The following is a 12,161-nucleotide window of genomic DNA, read 5'->3' on the forward strand; positions in this document are numbered from 1 at the left end:
ATTCTGTCTTTAAGAATAATTTTAACCCTTTGAAATCCTTACTCCTTAGCAAGACTAGGTTAAGACATAACTTAGGTTAAGAAATTAAAAATATATATGTTTTCAACCTGTCTTAGGCAAACAAAAGTTAAATTTTGATTTAAAGCTATGGTCAATAAATATTCACAGTACAGTAATGTATTTTAGATTTAGACAGAAATCTACAAACAATTCTAGTAGTACCAACAATTCTATTGTGGTAGTCAATGGGACCTAAAATATATATGTAGAAACTATTTTTCCAAGTATTATTAAGTGCATTCACGATATATGTATTGTATATATGTATACACTGATTGCACACTAATACATTTGGCATACAAATATTTCCCATAAAAGAAATGAAATGTTGTGAAATGACTCAGCTCAAACTGGATCAAGCTGCTCATTGAAAAACCCAGGCTTTATGTTTTTTGATGTGTTTTTTTTCTTTTAAATGAGAGAAATCTTGCTTGTGTCTGAAAAATGCTACACATTAATTTATCTGTACAACTGTGTGTGTTACTGTACTATGGTTCACAGCAGAATAGACGATGAAGTCCTCCACCTCCCCTATACAGCCTGTTTATTTCACACATCCCAAAGATAATCATGATATCAATCAGTGATGCAGAACAGGAAATTCTGTCCTTTGTCCATTTATGAAGTGTGCAGGATGATAATTAATCGCAAAGTAAAAGTTTAACTTCTGTTTTTGGGGGCCCATCTTATTTATTGAGGTAACTCACTGACGTGTGACTTTGAATAAGCCTGTGGTTTGACAAATGTTTATTTTTTTATTGTAATGTACTGGTGAGCACATTTGCACTGGTAATTGAATCAAGACCCAGGTACTCAGTGAATGAAGTCCATTCTGCACTTACACTGGTATTCATGCCAAGTTGGCAGCAGAATGCTTTTTGCGTTTCTAACAATGCATAATAATTCCATCTCATTCTGTCAGCCTCGATTACTTTGTGTTTCTGTGTTTGGGAGTGCTCTGAATAATGCCTCTTTAACCCCAAGTATTTTAGGCTGTATGCTGTACATGAAAATAAATACCAACTGACAAGACAACAGGGAATGGTATCATAATTATTTATGAATAATTAATGAGGCATTCATCTGAGGCTTGACGAACTATGTTCTTCATGAATGGATTTAGTTCAGATGGCAAATAAAACTTGTTTAATAACCTGTGTGCATTACTCATACAGTAAATGTCACAATATGGTCAAAAAATATCTGAAATACATTAGGGGTGCATTTAACCTGTTATCCCCAAGAGAAAACAAAATACTTCTGAAGGTTAATAACAAGATACAATATCCACATGGATTCATAGATCCAGAGAGCCTGCCATTTTACGCTTGTATCAAAATGTTAACTCTTTCCCTGTTTCTCTCCCAGGAGCTGGAGTCAGAGCGAGTGAAGCTCATGGAAGAGGTGACGCTAAACAAAAGGAAGATGCAGGAGCTGGAGGATAACCTCCTGTATCGGCTGACAAGCACTGAGGGCTCCCTGGTGGAGGATGAGTCCCTCATCGAGGTGCTCAGGGTCACCAAGACCACAGCAGAAGAGGTGAGGGTGGGGAAGCCTTGCTGCAGGACCCAAAAATCAACATGGGCATCTTTTTTTTGCAATTTTTTTAATTCACACAAATTGTTGCATTCTTTTTCATCTACTTCTTTGTGATGTAGATATTTATTTTCAAATAGTTTCCTCCCTCACAATTTTACTAAAAATGTTGTCAGATAAATAAAGCACAAAAAGAAGCACATGAAAAGTAATTGTGTTTGAAATTATGCTTGAATGTATGACTTCCTGTATCGATGAAGAGAACTGTGACTCCTCTGACCTTTCAGAATGATGTTCGCATTGGGAGCTGTGAGTCTCATTCTTATCAGAGACGTTTTCACTCTTGTGTAACATTCCATTAATTTTTTATCCATACACTGTGTAATCCTGAGGGTCCTATGAACTGGAATCCATACTCCATGCCATTCAGTTGAGCTTAAAAAAACAAAGCAAACAAAAGCAAAGTGCATAGAAAACAAATAAATGGCTCCCCATGAGGTACATCAGAGAGTATTTATATGTGAAACTTAAATGTATTTGTGAAATACGTAAGGAACTAGTACTCCTCAGCATTACATATATATATGGTTGTATGTATACATAGTCGTGTGTGTGTGTGTGTGTGTATATATATATACACATATATATATATATATACACACACACACACGACTATGTATACGTATGACTATATATACATACAACTAAATATACCACTGGTGACTTGTAATCCAAACAAGAAAGTGCATGTTGGAATAGTCCCATTTCATTTCATTCAGTATCATTACATAGCCCTTCCATGACTTGCTTCCTTCTTCGTCCGTCTCCTGCTATGATGTCATGGCCATATGGCATTCCATTGATTTCCCAGTGCTTACAGCTTGGAAAGTTTCGGTCAACACTATTTTAATGCATTTGGAACATACCTGTGAAGGTTAAGCATAAGTCTATGTTCAGTTTTCTGTTATGTTATTTCTGGTATGTTGCTGTTTTTTCTAAATGCCCCTTGGCTGGGATTTGTGTTGTACATATATGTAATCTGAAGTTGTGAGCCCTCGTTTTTGATGCGTGTTAATCCTTTGGCCATTCACATCCACCAGGTGAGTGAAAAACTGACAGTTGCTGCAGAAACTGAGGTGAAGATCAACTTTGCAAGGGAGGAATATCGGCCGGTGGCTACACAAGGTAGCATTCTATACTTCCTTATTGTGGAGATGAGCCTTGTCAACATCATGTACCAGACATCCCTGAGGCAGTTCCTAGGACTTTTTGACACTTCCATGGAAAGATCTACCAAGTCCCAGATCACTTCCAAGAGGATCGGCAATATCATCGAGTACCTCACCTACGAGGTCTTCCGGTACACTGCACGGGGCCTGTATGAGGAACACCGGTTCCTCTTCACCCTCCTGCTCGCACTGAAGATTGACCTACAGGCTAAGAAGATCTCCTACAGTGAGTTCCAGACCCTTATCAAAGGTCAGTCATGTCACATATGGGCTTTTGATTCCAAACTGAGAATTTCAAAAAAAAAAAAAAAAATCAAGTCTTGCTTTGTAAGATCTGCATAAATAACATCATTTAATGACAAACAATTTTTGGATATTTTTCAAACACTTTTTGGAAATTTGGTTGCCAAAAATTGATGAAGTTATTTCCTCTTTATTTCCATGTATTTATAGCATTTAAATTTTTTAAAAAGAACAGTTCAAGCAAATGTCTGCATGTGTGTTTTCTTTAAACAACATGGTAATTTCATCAGCACATATTCAGCATCCACTGAGTCACAGAGGTGCTACATACACCAATCACAGCCTACACAGGCTGCTTAAGTTACATCTAATTAATCAATGCTTACTGCATAGTAAGAATCATCATCAGAAGCATTAATGATCTGATTATAGATATAATTGTAAAGCTTTGCTTACTCTTTGCTCTTCCTTAGACAATATATCATTATATTTGGTTATGAACAGTGGTTAAATCTAGCTAGACTAGCTCATGTACCATATCCATATACAGTGTGACATTTTAGAAAAAATCCCCATATTTAGACCACTACCTCTTAATCTATCCTTATAGTTTGCATTTATCTTCATATTCTTAGCCAAATGACTCAAAGTCATACATATACAAAGTCATACCATAAGATTAAAAAATGTACTTACCATGTAACTTTTGTCGGTCCAGAGAAGAGCATAATTAATGATCTCCTGTTGAAAGATGTAATTTCTAAAAAGTCATGATTGCCTGTTTTTCTTTTGCACATATCAGATTCTTTTGAAACTGTGTTTAAATCCCAGCTGATGGCGTCTCCGCAAACCCATCTTGCATATGAAGATAAAATTCATTATGAATCTGTGCCATGATTTCCGTGCCATGCATTATGTGCTCTTGTATGCTGTGCTGATTGGCAGTGGAGATGGTGCATATAGAGACCTTCATCTGAACTGACAGACTCTGAAATAATGGTCAGCCTTGGGGACATCCCCCCATTCAGTGTTAACTAGGTGGGTTTACAACTCAGCAGTTGCCAAAAATCAACCAATCATGTCTAATTTCTGGGTTTTCCCATTGTAGAGTCCCAACACAGGGAAACAATCACAGACATGGTGGCTGTGTCTGGTATTTAAATTTAACCATTTTCAACACTTTGGGGAGACGTCAGTGCATTGTGATGGATAAACTGAATTACTTCACCTATGAAAATGGTCCTCACATTTAGGGAGATTGTACCAGCAGATGTGAAGGGTTTTTCTGCTGGATCTCCCTGTAAGCATGTTATTCAATGTCTGAATTTATGTGCTATATGCTGCTAATTAAGTGGCTGTCTGAATGTGAGGTGTCATTTGATTTGTGCATGTCAGGTATGCCAACCACACTGAGGCTGGTGAAGAAATGAAAGTGTTCTCTGAGGAAAGGCACTTGACGATGGTTGTCAGTTTTGTTAAATCAGGGAAAAAGGAACGTTGAGTTCCCCAGGAGGCAGGAAATGTATGTAGACTGTATCTTACTGACCACAGCATCCAGATAATTATCTTTCTTCTGTGCTGAGATGAAATGCTTTTGTAATTTTTCAGGCATGGAGCATGTGTCGTACAGCTGGGTCAGTTGTTTTGATGTTTAGCACTTTCTTACCAGCAGGTTAATATTGAAAATCTTTGCTTGGACTCAGTTGAGCACAGGGCCATGTAATGGAAGGTGCTTAATAAAGAGGCAATGGGAAGACATAATTAGGCAGCATGCAATGCAGTCTGACTAGCATCCTTATGTCTTTATCCCTTTTTGTGTACTTTTTAGAGAGGATGAATTTGCTGTTATTCTGTACAACATCCAGAAAATACCTATCTGAGTATGCTTCACAAATACTTGTCCAGGCTCTTGTCATCCTACCTGGCCTACCTACATCTTCCATTAAGCCTCTGCAGCTGATACAAAATGCAGCTGCACGTCTGGTTTTCAACAAATTGAAGATGGCTCATGTTATACCTTTCTTTGTCTCACTCCACTGGCTCCCTGTAGCTGCCCACACCAAGTTCAAGGCTTTATTGCTCGTGTTCAGAACATAATAAGAACATATGATGACGAGGCCAACAGGCCATTCGGCCCAACTAAGCTCGCCATTTCTTAATTAAAGAGTATCCAAAACTGCATCAAGTCTAGACTTGAACACAGCAAGGGTCTCTGCCTCAACTACATGACCTGGCAACCTATTCCATGTATTGATAATTCTTTGTGTAAAATAATATTTCCTTATATCAGTGCGGAACTTACTCTTAACTAATTTCCATTTATGTCCTCTTGTTTTACAGACTGAACTCACCCTAAAGAATCTATTATAGTTAACCTTATTGATTCCTTTTATAAATTTAAATACCTCAATTGAATCACCCCTAAGCCTCCTCTCGCTTAGTCTACCAACAAAACTGCACATACCTACCTGAACGCACTACTACAACCCTATGTTACATCCCGACAGCTACGCTCTGCAACAGAACGGTGTCTGGCAGACTGGCGCAAAATCACTATGCAGAACTTTCTCCGCCGTTGTCCCCTGATGGTAGAATGACCTTCCACACTTCATCCGTTCTGCCAAGTCTCTCACAATTTTTAAGAAGCATCTGAAGACACAGCTCTTCCACGCTCATCTGATCACCTGAATCACTACCATCTAAAGCAATTTCATATGTCCTAAACTTTTCCTGTCTATTTTTAGATATGGCATCAGGAGGAAGCAGTGAGGTGTTTGAGGGTGGTGGCTCAGGCAAAGCAAGGACAGTGGATGAACTGGGAGAGTGTAGAAAAGAGCAAGCTTAGTTGGAGGGACCTGTGGTGTATGGAGGCAGGTCGTATAAGGTTCTGATTAGGGCTACGTATGATGTGCTGGCATCACCACAGAACCTCAAACAGTGGATAGATGGGGACCGAGTATGTCTCTTGTGTTCAGAGGTAGGAACATTTAGAAATATTTTGTCAGTGCTGAGGTGTGTAGCAGCAGCGATTGAGAGGAGGAGATGACAGTTGAATTCAATATGTCATAGGACTGAGAGCTTAGTCATTCATTTTGTTTGTGAGGGAGAGAAAGTAGAGGAGGAAATGTTTCAAACAGGCATGAGCTAAGCCAGCTAAGGGGAGCTAGTGATTGGGAGATGCAGGTAGACTTGGGAGGAAAGCGTGTAGTTCCGCTGTAAATAGTTAGCACTAGTCTGAGGTCCGATATAGTTTTATGGTCGCTAGTCAGCGCGTCACATATTTTATAGAGCTGGCAATGCCGTGGGAGGACGAAGTGGATGAGGCTTATGAGAGGAAGAAGCTCAGGTACGTGGAGTTAGCAGCAGAGGCAGAGCAGGGCAGGCGTGTGTCCAGTAGAGGCGGGCTGCAGAGGTTTCGTATTGCGATCAACATACGGCGCAGAGTTCGTGGCAGACAGTGAAGGAGATGGCAGAGGCTGCAAAGCAAGGAAGCAGGTGGATTGGGTGTAGAAGGAATAGTGTTAGCAGCCAAGAAGGAGCCGCTTGTTTTTATACGGATCTATCCACTTCCATTTTATCATTACCTGCCTACAATTTTCTTTTAATTGCTGGTGATTTCAGTGCTGAGTTTGGTCCAACAGATGCACAATTCACCTATATCAAAGAAATTAATTCAAATGGAGAGCTCATGAAAGATTTCATGGAGCAGTTTAACCTTGTCGCTACAAACACAAGGTTTCAGAATCGCCCAAGTAAATTATGGACACATCGTTACCCACATGGTGGCCTTGCACATCTAGACTACATACTGGCTCAGAAAAAGTGGATCAACAGCATCAAGAACTCTCGAGAATTTAATGCTTTTGAAATTATTGGCTCAGACTACAGAATTGTTTACTGTAAATGTCAGATCAGCTACAGGCAGAGCAAAGCCCCTTCTAGAGATCCCATGAGAATAATTGATTGGAAGAGAGTTATTACAGACCCAGAATTCAGTGAGGAATACATAGCGGCAGTCCACAACAGATTCACCCTTCTTCCTGATCTTCGTGAACATGAAGACCAGAATAACTGCAGTACCATTTATGATACCCCAATCACTGCTAACAGAGAGACTGCACTGGAATTACTCCCAACACGAAGGAAGAAGAACACCAACTTTGTGACCAGTGTCAACGTTACAGAAGCCAGGAATGAACTGAAAAGAGCCAAAGCCAAACATATTGCGAAATCAACAAGGGCCTTGCTTGAAGCTTGAAGAAGCTAAAGCTGCACTATATGCTGCTTACGCTGACGTCCTTTCAAGAATAAGCACTCTGCAGCATGGGAGGTTCTCAGGGAACTCACCAACAAGAAAGCAGCAGCCATGATTCGCATTAAAGGTGCTAGCGCCGAACATCAGCTTGATTTGTGGTTTGAGCATTTCATTTCAATTCTTGGAAAGCCAAGATGATGTGGATCTAAATGACACCTTCTTCTCACCCAAGATATCTAACACCTTTCCAATCAAAATAGGCCCTTTCATCATGGATGAACTTCAGACATGCTTAACCAAGCTAAGAAAATCCAAGACCCCAGGTCCTGACAACATACCAGCAGTCATCTGGAAATGCCATTTCTATCAAGAACAGCTTTTACAGTGCTGTAATGAAACTTACAAAAGAAGCAAACCTGATGCCTTCTCACAGATGCCTTCTCAGCATCTTACAGATCTTGATTATGCTGATGATATAGCACTTACAGCTGATCAACGCCAAGCAGCACAGGATCTTTTAACATCTCTTGAAGATGCAGCAGCCAAAGTACGTCTTTTTCTTAATGCGAAGAAGACTGAATATATGGCAAATAATGAACAGGAGGGACACCAGGTCATTGTATCATGTGATGGCACACCTATAACAGAGGTGACCGATTTCAAATACCTAGGCTCATATGTTGCAGATAGCAAGAGAGACTTTATAATACGCAAGGGACAAGCATGGAATGCCTGCAATAAACTGCACCACATCTGGCAGTCTGACATTTCAGGACAAACAAAAGTAGCTTTCTTCAAGGCATGAGTGGAGAGCAGGTTGCTTTATGGTGTGTAAACATGAACCATTAATAAAGATCTTCAGGATAGACTTGATTGCACCTACACAAAACTTTTCATGAGGGTCAAGAACATATCCTGGTGAGAACATCGAACGAAGTGTGAAATCTAATCTTACCACCAATTTACATCACTGTAGCACAACACAGAGCTAGATTTGATGGACTCTGCTTGCGTGCCAAAGAACAAGTTGTCTCGGACATTCTATTATTGAGTCTCCCCTGTCCTAACAGGGGTAGGAGACCTCTCTGTTACACCGATTCCATTGCCAGAGACCTTCAGCTGCCAATGGAAGATCTGGCCGATGGCGGACAGGGACGCCTGGAGGCTTCAAGTGACTTCAGTCTCTGGTGGGGCTGAAGGATGATGATAATGATGAGCACAGACATTATTCAGCAATGCAGCAGAACACCAACACGTCTTATCTTTAGCTGCCAGAGGAATTCCTGAAGTGAACACAAAACACTGTCATCTCTCTGAAAGAAAATTCCCAAAAGGATTATTGGGTGAATATAATATACTCATTTCTCTTCTTCAGAAGACTTTGGTATCTTTAATGGTTAGTAATCACGAAGAGGAAAAGATGCAAGCCATCACTTCATGATCCCAAGTGGCTCAGTCAGTAAGGCAGTCACAGAGAATGCAAGCTGAGCCCTACAACCAAGGCTTGAAACCAGCCATGTCATTTGCCAGCAATTACCAGGACAACCATGGAACCATGGAACTGGCAAGAGATAGTAATCGCTACATTTTGGCCAGACCCAGAAAACTGCCCTAAGGTTGCTATTATATCAGAGACCATCACAGTCATTGCCTTTGTTTTTCTCACAAGCCACTGCAGATTGAATTGTCAAACCCCACTGTAGCTTTTTTAGCAGACCCAAAGTAGCACTGACATTCTGCATGTTGTGAACTCTCTGATGCAGGTATCATATGATGTAATAAGATTTTATGGAATTCCCAATGGATTGTTGGCAAAGCCTTTGCTTTGTATGGATATCCTGCTTATTTGCCTGCTAACTTTGCCAGTGGTCAGAAGGCTTAAGCTGCATCCACTGAAATATGATGTGGATAGTCTTGGAGGTGTAATTTTTTTTATTAATTTTATTTAATATCAATTTTAAGTTGATATGTATAACCATAAGCTCTCTGAATAAATATGTGTTTCAGGGGCCTACCAAAGCTAAAGGCTCAAATTCCCATGTGTATTCCTGTTGTAACATAAAGCACTTGCAGTTGCATAGTACCTAACAAAACATAACCTAATACTGTCTCCTTTAGCTGCAAATCTGGTTTACTGATTACATCTCGTAATTTGTCTGACTTCAGGTGGGGCCTCACTTGACCTTAACTCTGTGGAGCCCAAGCCCAAAAGGTGGATCCTGGACATGACCTGGCTGAACCTGGTGCAGCTGTCTAGCCTGTACCCCTTCAACCAGCTCCTGGGCCAGGTGAGCCGCAGCGATCGAGCTTGGAAGGCCTGGTTCGACGAAGAAGCTCCTGAGGAGTCCCCAGTCCCCGATGGCTATGACAGCCTGCTGGACACCTTTCGCAAGCTGCTTCTGATCCGGAGCTGGTGCCCTGATCGCACCATTGCACAGGTGGGGACCATGTTAGTCTATAATGGAATGTGAATGTGGAAGGTGGAAGTTGATGAAATTCTCAGTTCCAATCAACAGTCAATGCTCATATTTGTGAAATCAAACATTATGTTTCAAAGTGTTTTTTTTTTCTTCTAGTAGCTGTGGGGCAATCATACTAATGATCCATTCCACATTAATGCATAGGTACAAAAAGACACAGTTCAGCCTTTGCTTTGAAGTTATGGTGCTCTTTTTCAGTGCTGGTGCAGTACTGTTGTTTGGATGACTTGTTTTATGTTGTCTACTTTTGGTAGACCAGACCAGGTAACACACTCTTCTGAATTTTCAAGCCTTCATTGTCACTGAAGTGTCTGTTTAATGTCCAAACACCTCAGACTGAAATGCTTAGTTGTCAGGTGTGAGTAAATGAGTTTAAGAAGGTCAGCTTATTAGAATGAGAAGTTTAGTCTCAGAGAATGTGACTTTTCAACAATTTTTGCAAACTCATACTGAATTTCCTTAGATCTTGCAGAGATGTCAAGTTGTTTAAGAAACCCTGCTGGCTTGCCTCCTGCAGGGAGGCTCCTTGTCAACTTCTGAAGGCCTTGCTGTAGCCTGCTTTAGCACACTTAAACAAGTGTTCCAGTGAAAATTAGTTCTGTTTAGTCAATGATGATTGTAAAAAAGTTATGTGATGATAATAACAATAACAGCTGAACTGAATGAAAAGTGACAATGTGGAGTGTGGAGTGCAGCTGGCTCCCTTTTGTATATGGCTGCCAGGAATTTGGGAGAAAGACATAAAAATGTATCAGTAACATTCACCAATTAGTAGTGTCCCTAACCAGGGGCACTGATCTAGTAGCCTCTTGTTAAACAAAATTTAGTGGAATAAAAATTTTGGCTGGTCTTCCATAATCCTGGTCTGCATATTAGTATACTTTTCTGACATAGCAGTTGCAGTCCTCCAATGGCACTGGCAAAGCTGATTTGAGAAGCACATTCATGATCACTTCAAATCAGCATCACAGCAGCTGATCTGACAAGATCTTCTTGCAAAATAAATTCCTTTCCTGATTGACATAGAAATTCTGCATCTTGCTAGCTGCTTGTGATATCAGCAGTTTCACTGCAGAAAAAAAGTGGCCAAAGTCACTGCCAATCTTAGACAATGAAGAGCAGTCATTTCAATTTCAAGCTCATGATCACCAATCCTGTTCATTGTTTTAGCATGTACATATAACAGGTTGTGGCATTTGACATCATGGCCTTGTATTGACAGACTTTGTCTTCTTAAAAAATGAAGTGACTCAAAGATACTTTACAAGGCCTGCTTTTGTCTCCTGAACAGCTGTAGAAGGTAGCATATTTACATTTTTGCATCCAGAACAGCAGGTAGTTAATGTGAGTGCCAACTTTAAGTTCACACAGTAGCTTTTCCTGTAGTGTTCTATAGTAGCAGTTACATTGTTTTTATTGTAAACAAACATGCATTCTAGAGCTGGGATACTTTTAAAGCCTACTTTTCAGGCTGTTTTGAACAATCACAATTATAACTGCATTGTGATTTAATCAAAGTTCAAAGTGCAAAGCTCATTAAGTTACTATAATCATTTACACATGTGTGGAGGTACAGGCAACTGTCTCATCTTTCAGAATTAGATGCAGCTATAAAAAGAGTTTCTGGAATTAGCATGACAGCTGACAGCTCACATTGCCAAAGATTCTAAATTCAAATCCCCCAGCACCCCCTCCACCTCCACCCTCTCAACACCCCACCCACCTAGAAGTGGGTAGGGAGAACCTAGAAGATGCATGCAGGAAATCCTAAATGGGTGGAATGGGTGGCTTCCTATTTATCAGTGTAAACAGCATGAACACACTTTGAGAGTAGAGGTGGCTTCTCTCCGTAGCAGTAAGTTAGACTGAAGCAAAGTGCAATGGGAGTGCTCAGGCTTCTAGGCCTTGATCCTAAATGAAAGATTCTTTAAAGACAAAGTCTGTTATGATGACTGAGATGAGTGGAAGATGAAGGAGCAGGGGAGATTGGGAGATTCATTTGATTTTACCTTTGCAGAAGGAAGGTATTACTGAGCCACACTTGCCCCAATGAAATGACATATCTCACAAGTCCGTGAGATATGTCATCTAGACAGACTCGGACTCGTTATCTAAGATAGGTAGTTGACGGAGGAAAGGAAAGAGGTAGGCTTTAGCAACATTTTAGCAATTTAATAAGATGCACATTTTTTACAGCTTTTTGAATAAACTGTATCTGATTTACTTGTGATTTAAATTTTCAATTTAATTTTTTAACAATAGCATTTGACCATGAAGAAATGTGAGATAGGATGTTTTGAAAACTTTTTTCCAAAGGACAGGTTCTTTGGATGTTTTATCAGGATTGACACAGAATGG

General features: G+C 40.1%; 1 protein-coding gene across 1 annotated transcript in view; it reads left to right on the plus strand.

Annotated features, from left to right (window-relative positions):
- The window catches only part of dnah5l (dynein, axonemal, heavy chain 5 like), a gene marked incomplete at its 5' end in the record, with an annotated part of 123,703 nt that overhangs the window by 94,289 nt on the left and 17,253 nt on the right, over nt 1–12,161 (plus strand). Inside the window, 3 exons of the mRNA XM_036522644.1 lie at nt 1,429–1,599; nt 2,697–3,075; nt 9,490–9,761. Coding sequence (XP_036378537.1) covers nt 1,429–1,599; nt 2,697–3,075; nt 9,490–9,761 — 822 coding nt within the window. The remainder of the gene's footprint in view (nt 1–1,428; nt 1,600–2,696; nt 3,076–9,489; nt 9,762–12,161) is intronic.

The sequence above is a fragment of the Megalops cyprinoides genome, chromosome 2 (assembly GCF_013368585.1).
Source record: "Megalops cyprinoides isolate fMegCyp1 chromosome 2, fMegCyp1.pri, whole genome shotgun sequence".
In the NCBI taxonomy this organism is placed as follows: domain Eukaryota; kingdom Metazoa; phylum Chordata; class Actinopteri; order Elopiformes; family Megalopidae; genus Megalops; species Megalops cyprinoides.